At 55.4% G+C, this 17,739-nt stretch overlaps 1 protein-coding gene and 1 long non-coding RNA gene across 4 annotated transcripts; both read right to left on the reverse strand.

Annotated features, from left to right (window-relative positions):
* Positions 1-73: 73 nt before the first annotated feature.
* Positions 74-7,024, reverse strand: LOC119086380. The gene is made up of 3 exons (XR_005089654.1): positions 5,623-7,024; positions 2,402-3,269; positions 74-1,128 (listed from the first exon to the last, which is right to left on the reverse strand). It is a non-coding gene; the product is annotated as an uncharacterized LOC119086380 (long non-coding RNA).
* A 330-nt stretch (positions 7,025-7,354) lies between these two features.
* On the reverse strand, positions 7,355-11,071 carry Tnfrsf13c (TNF receptor superfamily member 13C). Of its 3 annotated transcripts, none has more exons than XM_037197697.1 (3): positions 8,955-11,071; positions 8,557-8,811; positions 7,355-8,051 (listed from the first exon to the last, which is right to left on the reverse strand). In XM_037197697.1, exons 1-3 carry the CDS (start codon positions 9,100-9,102, stop codon positions 7,906-7,908), a joined length of 549 nt encoding a protein of 182 aa, XP_037053592.1. In that variant the 5' UTR covers positions 9,103-11,071; the 3' UTR covers positions 7,355-7,905. The 3 variants fall into 3 exon arrangements, with proteins under 3 accessions (XP_037053592.1, XP_037053593.1, XP_028727118.1); XM_037197698.1 differs by having other exon boundaries at positions 7,355-8,084; positions 8,557-8,760; positions 8,955-11,051; XM_028871285.2 differs by having other exon boundaries at positions 7,355-8,084; positions 8,955-11,042.
* Between the last annotated feature and the right edge of the window lie 6,668 nt (positions 11,072-17,739).

Here is a 17,739-nt window from a genome sequence, read left to right on the forward strand (position 1 = left end):
ACCCTGTCTTGAAAAACCAAAACCATAACAAAACAAAACAAGGGAGCCTGGACCATAGGAGACCTTATCTCAAAACCAAAACCAACCAACTAACCAACAACAACAACAACAAAAAAAAAAAGTGAAATAAATCAAAACCTTTTCCTGAAGGGCAGGATTCATAATCCATTCCTTCCAGGAGGAAGAGATTATCAGGCCACTTCTCGATGTCCAGATGGGGACACCAGGAGGACAAGGACTAGGTTTCCAATTCACCCCAGTGTCCCTCTGTCCCAGCACAGGCGGGTGCCTGTCAGTATCTGCTGAAAGAGTGAGACCCTTGCTTCTAACTCCTGTATGATGAAGAATTCACCCACCTTGGGGCTTTCCTCCTCCCTTCTCTCCCTCCCTCTTTGGAGCCTGGAATCAGCTTATGAAAATGGCGAGTATAGCGGGAGGAAGAGGAAGGATTTACATCTTAAGGAGGATCGCGTCCTTCTGTTGGGAGAGATGAGGGGCTGACAGGCTATTAGTGGGTTAAAGCAGGAAGGGGGGCGACCACCCGCCCCGTGCCCGTCAGGCCAGCTCCATTTACCCTAGCTAAAAATGACCAGTCCCCTCCCCACACACATGCACACATACCCATGTGATTTCCAGCCAGACCCCCTCCCCCCATTCCCCATAAAGACTTTCTACATTGTCATTTAGAAGGTGGGGGGGCAAGATGGGCAGGGATATGACGAGCTTTAATCCCATCGCCACAAGCGGATCGCACATCACCGCCTCTGTTGGGACCGGTTTTTAGTTCGGGGTTTTGTTGCTCTGTTTGTTCGGGACTTAGGAGCTGTGCTTTCTGACGCATCCTTTTTCCTGCTTCCTTCCCTGGCTTTCCTAAAGATGGGGCAAGCGCCACCAACAGTGCTGTGTACTTAGGTTCCTGTCACCCTGCCGAGCTGACCTTGGGGCTGCAGGGGCTCTGAGGGTGCTCTCTCTCCGACCCCATTTCTGAGCAGCGCTCTGGGACTGTGCTGTCTTCCTAGGTGCAGTCTGCCCTTGTTGCTCCTCTTCTGGGGCCCTCTCTCTTACCCTATTGTGTTGGTGTCTGCTCAGCGCTTGACCTCATATTGACTCCTCAGGACCAGCAAATACCTGTAGTGTAGAGCGATTCTGTCGGGCCAGCAAAGGAACTGATTCCAGCTCCCCATCCTACACAGGGACCCATGTCCAAACCTCACCCCATCCCCAGCTCTCTCCCCGTCTTAGCCCGACTCTACGGATTCTATGGTCAGTCAACAACCGCAAATGCCATCAGCTACAAGGTCTGTGCCAAACATTCAATGCCTGTCTGAATGGACACGTGCTCTTGGGGTGAGGGGAAGCGGGAGAGAGATACAAGACACAGCTGGTCTGTGTTCTGGGGTCTGACTGTCCATGCAGCTGATACCCCACTTCAGGAACATGGCCACGGGCAGAGCTACCAGTTCTAAGGATAATGCAGTTCAGTGAAGGACAGACAGACCTCTTTATCCCGGACCCCAGGGTCTGTGATCACAGCAAGGCTCTGGGGCACCCGCCCCCTGTCTTTCCCCTCCCAAGCCTGTGTCACCAAAAAATCGTCCATTGATCCAGGCTTAAAATAACCTCTGGCATCTGCAGTGAGCCCCACGGGGCGGGCAAGAAGAGCCGAGTGTCTGCCTGAAGGGCACCCGCCCCGCCCCCCCCAGCTCCCAGGGCTGGCAGCTGAGTGTAAGTGTGCAGGCGGGGTGTGCTCCTGGATGTGTGTGTGTGAGAGAGAGAGAGAGGGCATGTCAGGGGCAAGGGTGACTCTCAGGGACTTCCCTGCACTGTGGGTTTACATGGGCATTTCACTGCCTGACTGGCTGTGGGAACCCGACATTCTGTGGGCATCAGCAAAAGCTTGTGTTGGGCCCCAGTGTCCCCATCTGAGATGTTAGGTGACCCGTCTTCCACTCTGTGCGGCGGCGGCAGTGGACAGGAAGGTTTGGAATTTACTAGACAGAAACCTAAGAACAGGGGAGAGGAAGTGACTTGCTGGTACAAAGCCAGGAGGAGCCAGGGGCTGACCTGGAGCCGTCCTGCAAGCCCGGAGCCTGCCGTGGGCCAGCTCAGTATACATACGGCGGCTAGAAGCCCTCGGTGTCCCAGGGAAGCATTTCTTCCCCTGACCCGCATATCGCCAGCCAGTGCAGAAGGCCTCCCCGGGATGGCTGTTCTTGTGATGGCGTTTCTGTTCATTGTGGAGCGATGCTTGACTAGGTTACAGTTCCCACTCTAGGTGGACCCATCCATCCTCTAAATCTTAGTTTTCTCATCAGCAAGATGGCAGCCAGCAGGTCCTTTCACAGAGCTACAAGGAGGCGTGAAAAGGCCGTGACTGGAAACACCTAATATGGAAACCCACCTGGGGGTGGCCCCTGCCGAAGATAGCGATGTGACATCAGCTGCCACTCAAGTCCGAAGGCAGCGTCTAAGTTCTTCCATTTCCCCCAGAGGTTCTAGGGATGTTAGACTCCCTGCTAGTACAGATGCTGACACCAGGAGGGGGTCTGGAGGGAGGGCCCTGGGCTGCCTTTGTCTCCTGAGAGGCAGCTCGTGACTCAGGCTCCAGCTGCCTGTGGGAGGGAGGGGGCGATCGGGCTCCTGAGGTCTCAAGGGAGCAGCAGGATTGGGGTGGGGGTGGGGGAGCTGGGCTCTGAAACTCAGCCTGCCTGCCCCAATATTTATGCACTGTATCCTGGCCTCTGCCTTCTCCTGCCTGGGAGGCTCAGGTAACCTCTCTGTGCTTGCACCCTTCTGATTAGTGTCCTTCAGGAGCCTCCAGAGACCAGAGCTGGTGAGGACAGGGCTGGATGGCGACTAGACAGTGCGGCCACGGGGTCAGGAAAGTCCTTCCAGCCCAGGAAGCCCACGCCCGGGGGGCAACTCTACCGAGTCAAGCTCAGAAAGTAGCATGTGGGGGTGTCCTGATTCCTGTCATTTGTACCACGTCCTAGTGTGTGTGCTCTGGAAGCGCAGTTCTCTGGAAGCGCCTGGAGACAGGGACCCCTCGTGGAGAGAGCGGGAGGGGAGTAAGGGTTTGTACTTAGCGGCAGGGAGCTAGCCTGGTGAGCACAAGGGATTCCATCTTCAGCAGCACGGAAAGAACAAAAAAAAGCTTGGCGTGGCGGCGAACATCATCATTTGTAACGGGGTTGACCAGATCAGGAGTTCAGGGCCATTCTCCACCACACAGCGAGTTTGAGCCCAGCCGGGACTACTGGAGACCGCGTCTTAAAACAAAACAAGAAGGTACAGTTGCCTCAGACCCGACCTGCCCTTTATCAGTCTCCGCCCTTGACCTCACCCCTTGGATTGGCCTCTGGCCACACCCCTTTCCTGCGACCCCGCCTCTGCTTGGCCCCGCCCCAGGCCCCGCCCCGCCCCTCTATTCCGACCCTCTAGGCTGCGGCTGGTGGTCTGTCGCTGACTTCCTGAGCTGCGCAGATCTCCCACCGCGGAGGCAGGGACGACTGGCAGACCAACTTTCTAAGGACGGTCCTGTCTGTTCATCTCTGCTGACAAAGAGGAGGTTGGGGGCGGGGGTGGGGGGGATGGTCAGCAGGCCTTCTTATCTGGCTTCGCTGGTGGGTCCCCACCTCCACTTTGAGCACCCAGGCCCGGAGCTGCCAGGCAGGAAGTGAAAACAGCCTGCAGGAAACACCAAGAGGAACGAGACTTCTGCCCTCTGCCCCCACCTGTTAGTCCCTGGGGACCTTGGGGAAACCAGACCCTCCAAAGGAAACCCCAGACAGAAGCAGGCTAGGGGGTGTCGGGCTGTCTCCCTCTCTCCCCACTTCATCCAGTGTGTCTTCCAGAATCTACCGTGGGCCAAAACTAACGCCAAAGACAGGTCTTGGAGTAGTGATGAAAACAAGACGTGGGGTCCAGCCATTCCCAAGAACCTAGCTTGGGTAGGTGACCCCCTGTTGGGTAAGGCAGACCAGGTAGGGGCAGGAACCCCAATAAAACTCAGCCCCATCGCCGGTTGTGATTTGTGTCTCGGAATCACATAATCACGCTTGCAGATATGAAATCGTCCTAGCCATCAGGAAAGGGGCGTCACCCACAGAGGTCATTAGAAAGGTCAAGCCTGGGGTGGTGGTGCACGCCTTTGATCCCAGCACTCAGGAGGCAGAGCCAGGTGGATCTCTGTGAGTTCGAGGCCAGCCTGGTCTACAGAGCGAGATCCAGGACAAGCACCAAAGCCACACAGAGAAACCCTGTCTCGAAAAACCAAAAAAAGAAAAAGAAAGAAAAAAGAAAGGTCAAGGCCATTGTCACTGCGGTCCTTCTGGAAACAGAGACCACGCAGAGGTTTTTGCAGAAGGAGGCACTTGCTCTGGGCCCGTGACGCCAGCAGAGCCTGCAAAGGACCAGATGCTTCATGGAAAACTTGACAACTGTTGAAAAGCCCAACTGGGAGTATTTAAAGACAGACCCTGCTGTGTGTGAGACAATCGAGATGGAACTTAAAGAGAAAGGTATGGGGGCACAGTACACACTTGCGGAGGTCGGGGGGCAACTTGTGGGAGTCAGCCCTCCCCTTCCGCCACGTGGGCTCCAGGATCAAACGCAGGTTGCCAGGCTTGGCAGCCAGCGGCCTGACCCGGTGAGCCATCTTGACCCAAGATGGGGAACTTTTAAGACTGCAATGATTATGGCAGTGAACCACGCACTCGGCGCACACAGAAGCCAGCTCTTAGGGCCATGGTCAGCTCTCCCCAGCAGCCTCCACTCTGCATTATCACAATGTACTTTCCAGCTCATATGCAAAGGGAGTATCTCGATTCCTCCGTCCCCCCCCCACCACCACTCTGTGTAACAGCCCTGGCTGTCTTGGGATTTACTTTGTAGACCAGGCGGTCTTCGAACACACAGAGATCCGCCTGCCTCTGCTTCCCAAGTGCCTGGCTTATTTTTAATACTTTTTAAAACCAGACAGGAATCCCTTCCCCCTTCCAGGTGTTATTAATGAAAACAAAGTGCAGAATGGAAGGGTTAGGGTTTCTTTCCCCAGAAAGCAACACCTATGGCCAACGGGAAGGTGCTGATTTCACTGCCTGCCCTTGGGGGAGGGGACAGTGTCCCTACTCCTCGTACCCTCCACTTGCTTTTCCTGGCTTTTTCAAAGAGTTTCCTTTTTGTTTGATTATGATGGCGAGGGGCAGGTTCTCTCCCTATGTAGGCCTCGCTTTCCTCATCTGTAAAATGGGGATGTGTGAGACTTCTCTCAGGTTCCTTCAGCCCTTCTCCTTTAGGGGCCAGAGACCAGGAAGAGAACTTTGTATCCACCCCCCCCCATTTTCTTCAAAAGAAACAGGTTGAGGGGAGACCGCGTACCAGCCAGAGGCTTAGCTGGGATGAAGAGGGCCAAAGGTTTGCATGCCGTGGCCCCACAGGGGTTTCATAGTCCTTTTTACCTCCAGAGCCTAGGTCCACCCCCCCCACCCCCCCACCCCCGCTACAGCTGATACAGGTGACCGGGGACAGCTCAGACTTTTCCAGCCCCAGGCTAGAGTGGACAGCAAAGGTTTGACTGACACCTGTCACTCACTGTTTGCCATCCGACCTCATCCTACTCACCTAGCCCCCTGGAGAGAGGGGCATCTTGGAAACGGATGTCCAGGTCCTGGAGGCTCTAAACGCCACCCACTAGCTACTGTTTTCTAGACAGAGAGACTGGCAGGCAGGAACAGCGCTCAGCCAACGCAGAGGGATTCCATTTCTGACTCCCGGGCCAGTGCTCCTCCCAGCAGAGGCTAAGCGGCGACAAGTTCCAACAAGCTTCACCATGAGGAGGGCAGGCAGGAGACGTGATGGCTGCCCATGAGTGCAGGGTGCCCCCGGAATTGGATAGAGAGGATGTGTAGCTTCAGAGAGAAGAGCACACTGTCAGGGAACAGGTTCCACGGGGGTGATGTCGAGCCTGGGGTTAGCACAAGCTTTGGCCAAGAAAGCCCAGTTCAAGGGGCGAATGGTCCACAGAGGGAACACAAAGGACCTCAGCTCAGCCTGCTTCAGAGCCAAAGGCCTGCCCCGGCCTCTCTATGAAGGAGTCCCATAGGCCACGGCCCTATGTGCGGCCTAGCGGGCTGTGCCCTGGGGACACTGGGCCCCAGGTGCTCTCTGGGGGAGAATACCACCGTGGTGTCCCTTCAGCTGGAGTTTAGACTCCAGCCTGAGACTACAGATTTCTTCCTATGGCTCTAGAAATTGCCACTGGGGTGAAGATGGCATCTTCTGTCCCAGCGGACGGAGCCAAAGAAATCCACGGTTATTCCTGGGTTGCTGACAACTGAGACTCAGGACAGCCCAGCCAGTCATTTCCCCCAACTCCCAGGTTATTTCTAAAAACGGACCTGACGGTTGAGATGTAGCTCGGTGTAGACCACTTGTTTAGCATGGGCCTGGTCCCCAGTGCTATGAAAAATGAAAATTCCAGAGAACCTTGCACTAAATACCCAAATCAAACCATCAGCTCGCTGCCGTCACCTGCATCAGCGTCAAAGCAGGAGAGCTCTCAAAGCAAGAGGCGGAGAAACGCGACACCCAGATACAGGCTGAGCATCTTCCCCCCGACCTTTATTCAGATTAATTCTGGTGTACTGGCACCTTCCCTGCTACAAGGAAAGGTTCTTGCTCACAGTGCCTGTGTCAGTCTGTTTTATAGTATTGTAACAAAACGCTAAGGCTAAATAAATCTACAAAGAAATAAGGTTGACTTAGCTCACAGTCCTGAAGGTTCAAGGGCCCACATCTGATGATAGCCCTCTTGCTGGCAGAGCCCAGAGTGGGCACAGTAATCACAGGGCCAGAGAGAAGGGGTGTTTGGTGCTACTTACTGCTTCGTCCTGGTGACTTTCCCTGACCTTCCAAGCATACCACTTCTAAACACCAGAATGAGATTAGTTATCTAAAAATAATAATAATTAGAGGGAAAAAAATCAAAATTTAAAAAAGATTTTATTACTATTATTTTGAGACTTGGTCTCAACTATATAGCTCTGGCTAGCCTGGACCTTGTTCTGTAGACCAGGCTGGTCTCCAACTCACAGAGATCCGCCTGCCTCTGCCTCTTCCTCAGTGCTAGGATTAAAGGCGTGCGTCACCACATCCAACCTGTATTTTGTAATATGTAAGTGTGTGGGGGTCTGTACATGGAAATGAAGATGCCCATGGAGTCCAGGCATCTGATCCCCGGAAGCAAGAGTTAAAGTCAGTAATGAGTCACCTGAAGTGCATGCTGGGAATTAAACTCTGGTCCTCTGGAACAGCAGTAAGCACTCCTAACCACTGAGCCATCTTTCCAGCCCCTGTTTTTAACATTTTAAACTGTGTGTGTGTGGTGTGTGTGTGTGTGTGTGTGTGTGTATGTGTGTGTGTGTGTGCAAGCGAATGAGGTTGGTACCTTTGGAGGCTTTGGATCTCTCTAAGACTGAAGTTACAGATGGTTGTGGGCTGCCAGACATTTATGCTGGGAAACCGAACAACTGGAGTCCTCTACAAGAACAGTTCATGAACCTAACTGCTGGGCCATTTCTCCAGTCCACCACGCAGATTTTGTAGAAAGAGATCAAGTGTCCAGTCTCTGCCTCTTCGAAGAGATTAACATCCAACACTCAAGCCTGCCCAACCACTGAAGGCATAGAAGCTTAAAAACAACCTCAAAAATGGAATGTTCTCGAGCCAAAGGCTAGCACAAAAACAGTCTCATGCTGGTGGGAGCCTGGGGCCTGTAGTGTCTGTGGTTCTGCTGGGTTCCCTCTGGGCAATGGGCTCCGTCCCTGAAGAGCTGAACTCCTTTTCCAAGGCCTTGGGTGAGAGTCCAAAAACTCCATAGGGCTCCCTCAGTTCCCTCCACAGCTGCTATTCTTCAGGGCCGGCTGTCTTGGTGGTCACCAGCTCAGTGGAGCCCAGTTCCGTGGCTGGCACTGGGATGCTATGGCCTGGCAGCGTGGTGTCTGCATCTTCTTTGGGGGTAGGCCAGACGGGAGCGGAGGCGTGAAGGGTTTCTGAGGAGGACACGTAGACATTGTCCAGGGCCTCTGGGGTAGGGGAGGGACCAGGTAAGGCAGGTCAGGATTGAATCATAGCCTCCCTGCCTGTTCTAGAAGCCTCCTCTGGAACAGCCCTCAGTGGAGGAAGTGGACAGCACATGACAAGTCTTCAGGACAGGAAGTGCTGAGTCCAGAGACTTGAAAAGATGAAGAGGTGGGGGGTGCTGACAGGGGGAGAGGGGTGTCTGGCCAGTCTACTGGACATAACATAGGACCAGGCCCCTCGGGCTCCCAAAGGGCAGGGCAGACACTTTCATCCCCAAACATCTGTCCTGGGCTCTGAGTCCTTTCTTGGATTAAGGCTTGAGAGGAGTCGTCCTCCTTGCGCCCTTGACAGCCTCAGAGCTGACTCTTCAAGACCCCCTCAGTCCTGGGTCCTGGTCCTGGACCTCCCCTAATCACCCAGAGTTGTGCCCCCCACTCCCAGCCGCCATTGCGCTCCCCCAGACACGGTTCTCACCTTCCTGGACTCCGTCTGGGATGTCCGGGGAGGCCATCCTGCGCTGCTGCCACCACCTCCAGGTCACCAGGGCCACCAGCAGCACCAGCAGCACCAGTCCCAGGAGCGCGGGGGCGCCGAAGAGGAGCCCGGGCAGCGGCAGCGTCGCGTCAGACCCGGGCCCCATGCCCACCGACTCCTGCGGCTGCAGCGCTGTCCCGGGCGCTGATGGCGAAGGGGATGCGGATGGAGGGCGGGGGACCGAGGGACCGAAGGCTGGGCGGGGGGCAGGGACAGAGAGAGACGGGCGGTGAGGGCCATGGGGGAGCGCTGGCCCCAGGATCAGCAGCGGGGGCACGTGGCCCTGCCGGGCTGGGGACCTTGGGCCGGGTCCCGCCTGTCACCGTGGCCTTGCTTACCGTGCCGAGGAGGGTCCGGCGTGCGGAGGAGCTCACAGGCCACGCAGTGTCGCACCAGAGGGTCGAAACACAGTGTCTGAACGCATGGGGTGGGCACCGGGCTGTCCCGGCTTCTCCGGCTTCTGGTCCGGCGCTTCCTGGCGTCCATGTCGCCGCCGCGTGCAGGTGGGAGAGAGTTGAGCCTGGGCTCTGTGCCCCTCTAGTCTAGAATGAAACCCGGACGGGACGCGCATCCTCGGCCCCGCCCTGGCCTGCTGGGGTGGGACCGCTGGGGTGGAGCTGCAACCTCGCCTGGAACCTCAGACCTCTTTCACCTGTGGTTCCTGTATCAAACCACTCATCTGTCACCGCAGACGACAGCTGAGCATTGCCAGCGCCGGGGGCTGGAGCGGGGGCGGGGGGGGGGATGTCAAACTAGAGCCTGCTCTTGGACAGCAGAGGGGATGGACCCAGCAGTCACCTACCTCCCTCAGCCTCCTATGGCCTCTGCTGTGCCTCACCAAGACCGGTTGCTCCCACTAGCCATCTGGCCCCCAGTTCCTTCCTCTTCTGCTCTTCCTAGGGTCAAGACATTGAATGCCCACAGTGGTGACGGAGGACACGGATAGCCTAAAAGGCTTCCTAGTCTCGCTACCCTCTTGTCCTCCATATTCTTGTCCTCTGCCCAGCCCTGCCCGCCTCCCCATCCCCGTTGAGAGTAGTGTGGACAGGCAGCCAGTTACTCTGAGCTCCGTGGGAGTGGGCAGATGCCAGGCCTGGCCTGGGGGGCCACCGGCACAGGTCACCACCAAAAGTGACGGGGAAAATGTAAGAAAATGACATGGCGTTGATAGAGAGGTGACGTCCAGGGGTCCGTGGTGGGGTGGGCAAAAGCCCAGGAGCATAAATGGGGAGACTTGGGGGAGGAGGGCAGGAAGCTTGGACTCTGACAGCAGCATGCTGGGGAGCTAAGCCGGCTGGGCTGGAAGCAAGCAGAGTCTAGGCAGGATCTGCAGATTATCCAGGGACCTGTTTTTTTCCCTGCAGTTCCTTTCCGGGAGCTGCGACCCTGCTTGTGACCCCCTTGCTTGTGACCCTGCTTGGTCGTGCCTTGTCCATGGCCCTGCTGTATCAGGCTCTGGTTCCCAGTATTAGTCTCCCACCAGCATCGCTCAAACCCCGTCAATCACACAAACCAGCTCTCTGGGTCTTGTGACACATGCAGCCCCCTCTCCAGGGGTCATGGGCTGAAGGGCACCCGAGGGAGCTCCCAGCTAGGAGCTCGGGCCTGGAGTCCCCTGGTGGGCCTCACGGTGGGCCCCCGCTTAGGCTAGGGGCTGAGGGATGTCTTTAGCATCTTTAAGGGGAGGGAAACATGCCCTACAGGAAATGGCAGGGGGAAGGCCCGTGACAGCGAAGGGCTGGACAGACTGGGGGACAGACTGGCCAATGCTGGGTGCTGGGACATGTGCACCATTGCTACAGATGGACGGGGTCCAGCTGGAGACAAGGCCCGGCAGTGAGGAGACATGGGGTCCTGTTGGAGTGTGCATCTCACTGCCTTGATTCAGAGGGGCCCTTTGGCTACATCCAGAGACTGGATGGAGAGGCAAGGAGGCTGGCGTTCTAGTCCAGGGCAGCGGATGGTGCAGAGCTGACCGTGGGGTAAGGGAATCAAAGCTGGCCACAGGAGATCCTGAGGACCCACACAGCACCCTAACCAGTCAGCCTCTCTCTCGGGGTTCTGGCCTGTTGCCTCTCCATCCCCTTGCCTATGGGCCAGCAACTCCACAGCAGGAAGGTGTAGGCGTCCAGGGTAGCTGCAAAGGAGAAGTGGGTCTGGGGAGGTGGGTGTGGGTGTGAGTGTGGGTGTATGGGGAGGTGGGGGGAGGGACGGAGCACGGAGAGGAGCCTGGGCAGGGTCAGCACTTCTTATAGGAGAGCGGCATGAAGGTTAAGACCAGAGGCTTGGCTGCAACCCTCTGCCCACACCCCCTCCATCACTACTGGGCTGCTGTTACTCATCGTTAGGGCCACGGAGCCCTGCCCATGCACCAGGCATCTTAGCTATTGTCAGACACCGGAGCTGAAGAGCCCAGGGCTCATGGGAACCCAGGGACTGGAATCTCACCCTGGGAGAGGGCAGCCCAGAAGGGCCGGGGATGGGAAAATTCCCATGGGCCACACCAAGGAAGCCGGTCAGTAAGGAGATGCTACGTCACAACACAGCAGGGTCACTCCTGCTCAGGCTCCTGCAGCGGACAGAGGTCACCTCAGGGTATGAAGGGAGAGGGCCGTAACTCACAGTCACAGTGACAAAGCCCTTCACTTCAGCCAGAGAGGGACGGCTGAAGTCTGGAAGGACAGAAGCAAAATTACTCATTTGACACAAATGTTGACTGGGCATTTCCTATGGGCCCCATTGAGACAGGCGCCAGACTAAGCCAGCGAGAGCAAAAGGCCTGTGGGATTCAGGACTGTGGCGTGTACAGGTGCTCGACCTCAGGCAGATATTTTCACTTGCGCCTCTGTGGGGGCGGGAGTGGGGGTGGGGGTGGGGGTGGAGGCTGCGGCAGTCCTTGAACCTCTGCCTGGATGATTTCATGGTTAAGAAGAGAGATGCGGGGACTAATGATGGAACTCCGTTGTAGAATGTTTGCCCAGCACGCACGAAGCCGCTCTGGGCTCCATCAGGACGGCAAATTGGGCATAATGGAACACACTTGGAAACTCAGGCAGAGCACTAGGGAGGCAGAGGCAGAAGAGGCCCCGGAGTTCAAGGCTACCCTTGGGCTACATTGTAGGTTTGAAGAGTCCATCCTGGGCTACAGGAGACCCAGAGAGTAAGAGGAAGACCAAGAGGAAGAAGGAGAGAGGGAGGGAGGGAGGGAGGGAGAGAGAGACAGAGAGAGAGAGACAGGGAGAGACAGAGACAGAGAGCGCTCACCAATGCAGGAAATGTTAGACTACATTTCAACTTCTTGTTTTTTTCATAGATGTTAAACCAAGTTGTTTATTATTATTATTTGAGACAGGGTTTCTCTGTGTAGCCCTGGCTGTACTGGATCTCACTACATAGACCAGACTGGCCTTGAACTCGAGATCTGCCTACCTCTGCCTCCCAAGCAATGAGACAAAAGGTGTGTGCCACCACACCTGGCTAGTTTATTACTTTTTAATATTTTGTGTGTGTGTGTGTGTGTGTGTGTGTGTTTTAAGTGCATGTCTGTGCAAGAACCCTCAGAGGCCATAAAAGGGTGAAAGCTGAAAGATCAGAGAAGCAGAACAGCCAGCCACTAGTTCTCACCTCTACGACATCCTCAGCCTAAAGAGAGCGAGTTCCCGTTTGCTCACGCCTTATATACCTTTCTCTGCCCTGCTATCTTACTTCCTGGGATTAAAGGCGTGTGTGCTTCCGAAACAAAGGCATGAGATCTCAGGTGCTGGGATTTATGGTGTGTGCCACCACTGCCTGGCCTCTGTGTCTAATCTAGTGGCTGGCTCTGTCCTCTGATCCTCAGGCAAGTTTATTAGGGCACACAATATATCACCACAGGGTGGCATAGTTTCAGAGGTTCAGTCCATTATCATCATGGCAGGACATGGCAGGCAGACATGGTGCTGGAGAAGGAGCTGGGAGTGGAAAAGGCTCTACATGCTGATCCCACAGGCAACAGGATATAGTTTGAGACTGGGTGTGGCTTGAGCATATATGAGACCTCGAGGACCACCCACACAGGGACACACCTCCTAATAGTGTCCCTCCCTCTGGGGGCCATTTTCTTTCAAACCACCATGTGTGAGTGGAGGCAAATGTGCCACAGTGCACATGATGTCAGAGGACAACTCTCAGGAGTTCTGGGAGACACGTTCAGGTGCTAGGCTCAGGAAGCAAGCCTCTCTTGTCAGCCTGTACATCTATATATTCTTGACCTTAAAATGAGGGACTTTGTTGCTGAAACGCCTTCTAATCAAATTTTTGTCTTACTGATCTCAACTATTTTTTTAAGATTTATTTATTATGTATTCAGTGTTCTGCCTGCACGCATCCCTGCAGGCCAGAAGAGGGCACCAGATCTCATTATAGATGGTTGTGAGCCACCATGTGGGTGCTGGGAATTGAACTCAGAACCTTTGGAAGAGCAGCCAGTGCTCTTAACCTCTGAGCCATCTCTCCAGCCCCGATCACAACTATTTCATTGACTCAGTGCTGGCTTCAAACTCACTACATAGCTGAGGATGACCCTGCACTCCTGATCTTTCCATCACGTGCTAGGGTTGTGGGCATACCAGTAGGCCCAGGTCAGACGCCTCTAACTCAGGGATCTGCCTGCTTCTCTGCCTCCTGAGTGCTGGGATTAAAGTCCCTAACACCATGCCCAGCTGCTCCTTAAAAAAAAAAAAAGAAGAAAAGGGTGATTCATTTGGGGGTTGGGGTGGGGAATTCTTGCTGTGAAAATTTCCCCAAAGGGCATCAGATGCAGAAACAGGCTTTCAGGGGCAGAGGGCTTTCAGAGGATGAGGCGGCAGTAATGAAGGCCTGGATGGGGTCTGCACCCACCTAACTGTGAAGCGTGGCCCATAGTCTTCATGCTTCAGGGACAGGGTCAGGGAAGTAAGGCCACTCTGCCATCTATGGGACAAGCCCTGTGTGACGGGGGGTGGGGTGGGGTGGGGGTGGCAGCCCCTGGGGACAGAGAGGCCCAGCCCCCCAGATCTAGATGTGAAACTGCTCTGAGACCTGGGATGTTCTCCGACAGTAATGTTGGTTTTAGCTGTAATCAGGCCAGGATGCCCACACAGTCTCACTAAAAGCCCTTCAAGACTGTAGTTTCTGAGTTGGAAGTGGTGGCCGGGCAGTCTCCGTCCCCTTGCCCTGGAGACTGCTCACACACAGCCTCAGGTCCACACATGCAAAGGCTTTTTGTTCTTTTGAGAAACATGAGTCACAACATGGAGTGCCCTGGGGCCTTCCCAGTCACCCTGAATTGGTTCAGGAACTTCACGCCCACCCTCTCAGCTCCACCCCATTTTCTCAGTGTCCAGTTCTCAAAGCAGAGGTGCCCTTCCCCCCCCTCCCCCTTGTATCTCTGAGAAACAAGGACACTGTTGGAAAGTCCCCTTCAGTGGGGACAGAGGGGAGGACAGTGTCAGGCTGTCTGTTCACTGGAGAGGGGTGGGAATGGCGGGGAATCAGTAGTGTCCGCAGGCCTGAGCAGCAGGAGCCCCAGGCAGAGCAGTGGTCAGGGTAGGCCCTGTCCTCTCTCCTCGACAGTCAATGGCAGGCCACGCCCTTCCATGAAGCAGTACTCCGCTCTCTCTGCCTAGCCCAGGCTACTCCCAACCCCCTCTCCATACGTCGTGCCCCCCCCCTGTGCTCTGTCACACTTTAAGCTCGCCCTTGGTCTCAGGACAAGAGGCCACAGGACTTCAACCTCTCAGAGTCCTGCCTGGGGGGAACCGTGGGCAGCCGTGCACTGGACGGTGAGACTGTGAGGAGGAACGGGAACGTTCCTGCTTCATTCAGGGCATCACAGCCGAACAAGCTGGGGCTGGGCTCGGCCTCACGCAGACCCCACACAGGGCTATTTCACCAACCAGCCCGGTGCTGACTCCGCACCAGGCTCCCCCTCGTCCCGGAGCAGAGCAGCAGCAGGCAGCCTGAGCCAAACTCCAGCAAGGAAGCCGCCATCTAGTAGGTGAAGGCTGAGGGGGGCTGAGGAGAAAAACCCAAGGAGGGTACCAGGGAACGAGGGGTGTGCTTCTGTCTTTCAGATTTACTTGGGGTTCCGTGAGAGACGCTGACTCAAAAATAACATGGAGAACAGGAGAGGAAGACATTGGATGCAGACCTCCACACTCGTAAGCGTAGCCTGTGCGGGGTGCCCCTGCACACGCGTACCGCGTGGAGGAAACAGGGCAGCGAAGGATCAGGCTCTTGTTTTCAGCCATGAGAACCCCAAGAGGCAGAGCGGTGGGGCTCAAAGCAGGAAAGCGAGTTGACCCACGTCACAGGGCCTGGCGGTGAGACTTGCGGGCCTGGTCCTTTCCCACTTCACTACTTCCTCTGTGGCCAAGCAGCCCAGGCCTCTGTTCTAGGGGGTGATATTTTTCTTCTTTTTCTTTTCTTTCTTTCTTTCCTTCTATCTATCTATCTATCTATCTATCTATCTATCTATCTATCTATCTATCTATGAATGACAGGGTTTCTCTGTGTAGTTTTGGTGCCTTTCCTGGATCTCACTCTGTAGACCAGGCTGGCTTCGAACTCAGAGATCCTCTTGCCTCTGCCTCCCGAGTGCTGGGATTAAAGGCGTGCGCCACCACCGCCTGGCTTAATTTTATTCTTATAAATGACTTTGGGGAGGCACGTTCACACATGGAGGTCAAAGGACAACCTGCAGGAGTGAGTTCTGAGATGAAATTCAGGTCATCCAGGTTGGCAGCAAACACTTAACAGCTGAGCCGTCCTGCCTTGTTGGCCCTGGTTTGTTCAGATGGTCTCATGTAGCCCAGATGGGCCTCAAATGCACTGTGTAGCTGAAGATGACCTTGAACTTCCACCCCTGAGTGCTGGGATTACTGGTTTGAGCCATTATGCCTGCACGTGATGCTATGGATTGAACTAGGGTTTCACGCATGCTAGGCAAGCGCTCTACCAACTGAACGGCACCCCAACTCCTTGTAAAAGGTATTAATATTGCAGCCTGTGAGGTCAGGGGGCAAGTTTCAGGGTGTACTCCCCCGTCTTTACATGGCAGTCAAGCTCACACAGTAAATGCTTTTACCCCACAGACCACCTCAGCTGCTTCCCACTTGCATGAATTGGTCTTAAAGTGTAGCCCAGGCTGGCCTGAAAAATCACTGTTCTTCCCATCCCTGTTGGCTACAAACGTGGGCCACACCCAGCTGGGTAGAGGATCCTTGGTGATCCTTTAGGCAGGGACAAGAAGAACCCCCGGATTATTGCCCACAACACTTGGGACAGCATCCTCCTGCAGAGACCTGAGCTTCCTGGAGGGGTATAAGAACTGCCCGTAGCAGGTAGCCTAGGGACAAACGAACCTGTGATGTAAAGCAAGCTCTCCCACAGGATCTTAGCCCTAACTCAGGCCGCAGGCACCTGATAACATCCCGAGTCTTTGAATCACTCCACTCCGCCACCTCAGCATCAAGCCCAGCCCTCGTGTCCTCAGCCAGACATCCTGCCAGGAGCAACCGCTCCTGCTGTCTTTGCTAAGGTCTCAGGGCACCTGCCTGGCATTGAAGTGCCGCTCAGCCCTCAGGGGCAGGCCAGCCCAAGCCCAGAGAGGCGCCTCTAGTTCCAGGGTCCCTGCCAAGCTTGGCAGGGAGCTGGCAGTAGTGAAAGCCTCAGGCTCCCCCAGCTCTTGGAAGGCTCCCAGGCCCTCGCTGGAGAATGTGGTGCCACTTCTCTTGTTAAATGGCACCAGGTGGCAAAGAAAACGTGGTACAGGGACCTGAGGGAGAGGTGTGCACATCATGCTAGCTGGGCCAAAGGTAAGGAAGGGGTGAAACTTCCTATTTTCATCAAAAGGTGACAAACAGGAGAGGTGTGCCCAGGCTCCCTTCCTCTCTAGCTTAGGTACCGCTCCATCAGCCTTCCTGCAACACTTTAGAGCCCAGGGTACTGAGGGGTCGGAGACATTGCCCCAAGACTGCTGTTCTCTCAGGCACAAAACCTTGTGTTCCCATCTCGGGCCCTCCCAGGGGAGATGACACCCCTTTTGTGGAGCCCCACAGAACTGGGGGGCAACGCAGGCCTGCCACCCACTGGCTATGACTCTGGACGCACCTTCAGGGCGGTCTGTCTCAGGGACTCTGAAACGGGGAATCAGCAACCCTGCAGGCATGCTGGGAGGTCGGCAGGAGCTGCTGCTGCGTGAGCAGAACTCTGTGAAGCGTGAAGTGCTCTCTGCATGTGTCAGGTGACATGTGTGGCCTCACAGGGACCTCAAAGCTGAGGTCCCTCCTGGGACCCAAGGGGCTGCCAGAAAGCCAGAAAGGTAGCGTAGCCGGCTGGGGTGGTTTGCATCTTTAACCCAGCACTCGGGAGACAGAGGCAGGTGGATCTCTGTGAGTTCAAGGCCAGCCTGGTCTACAGAGTGAGTTCACTACACACACAGAAATCCTGTCTCAAAAACAAACAAAACCCCCAAACACAAAAAAACCTACAACAACAACAACAACAAAAATCCAGAGAGGTACGTCGAACTCTTCATACTAGGGGCAGAGCATTGGGCTGTTCTGGAAGGCAGCTACAGGCCTCGTGACATCCAAGTTGGCTGTCCCTGCCAACCACTGATGGTCTGTACTCTCAACAGACCCCCGCCCCCCACCCCCGCCCCCACGTGCTAAGCCACCTCCTGCAGCCCTGGGAACCTTGACCGGGCTAACAGAACTTCCCCAGTCCAGCCTGGCCCGTCTACAAACTTCTCTTTGGGTCTGAGGGGAAGTGTGCAACGGCTCCCAGCCGGCTACTCCCTTCTCACACTCTGACCTTGCTGGTGTCACTCCTGAGGTGAGATGCTAAGAATCAGCTCGGGCTGGTTATACCTGATTGTCACTGTCTGTGAGTGCCTCGTTGCGGCTGTGCGGGGCACGACAGCATGTGTGACCTACCGGACAAACAGACAAGTCGCAGTGAGCAACGCAGTCTCAAGGCAGCATGTCACCTGCCGGTTCATTCAATCCTGTCAATGTGACATGAGGAGAACCGTCTCCATTTACACCAGGAAAAAACGGCTTCCCAGGAGCAACAGCCAGGCTGGGCCAGCACGTGACATTT

Source organism: Peromyscus leucopus, chromosome 20, assembly GCF_004664715.2.
Source record: "Peromyscus leucopus breed LL Stock chromosome 20, UCI_PerLeu_2.1, whole genome shotgun sequence".
Lineage (NCBI taxonomy): Eukaryota > Metazoa > Chordata > Mammalia > Rodentia > Cricetidae > Peromyscus > Peromyscus leucopus.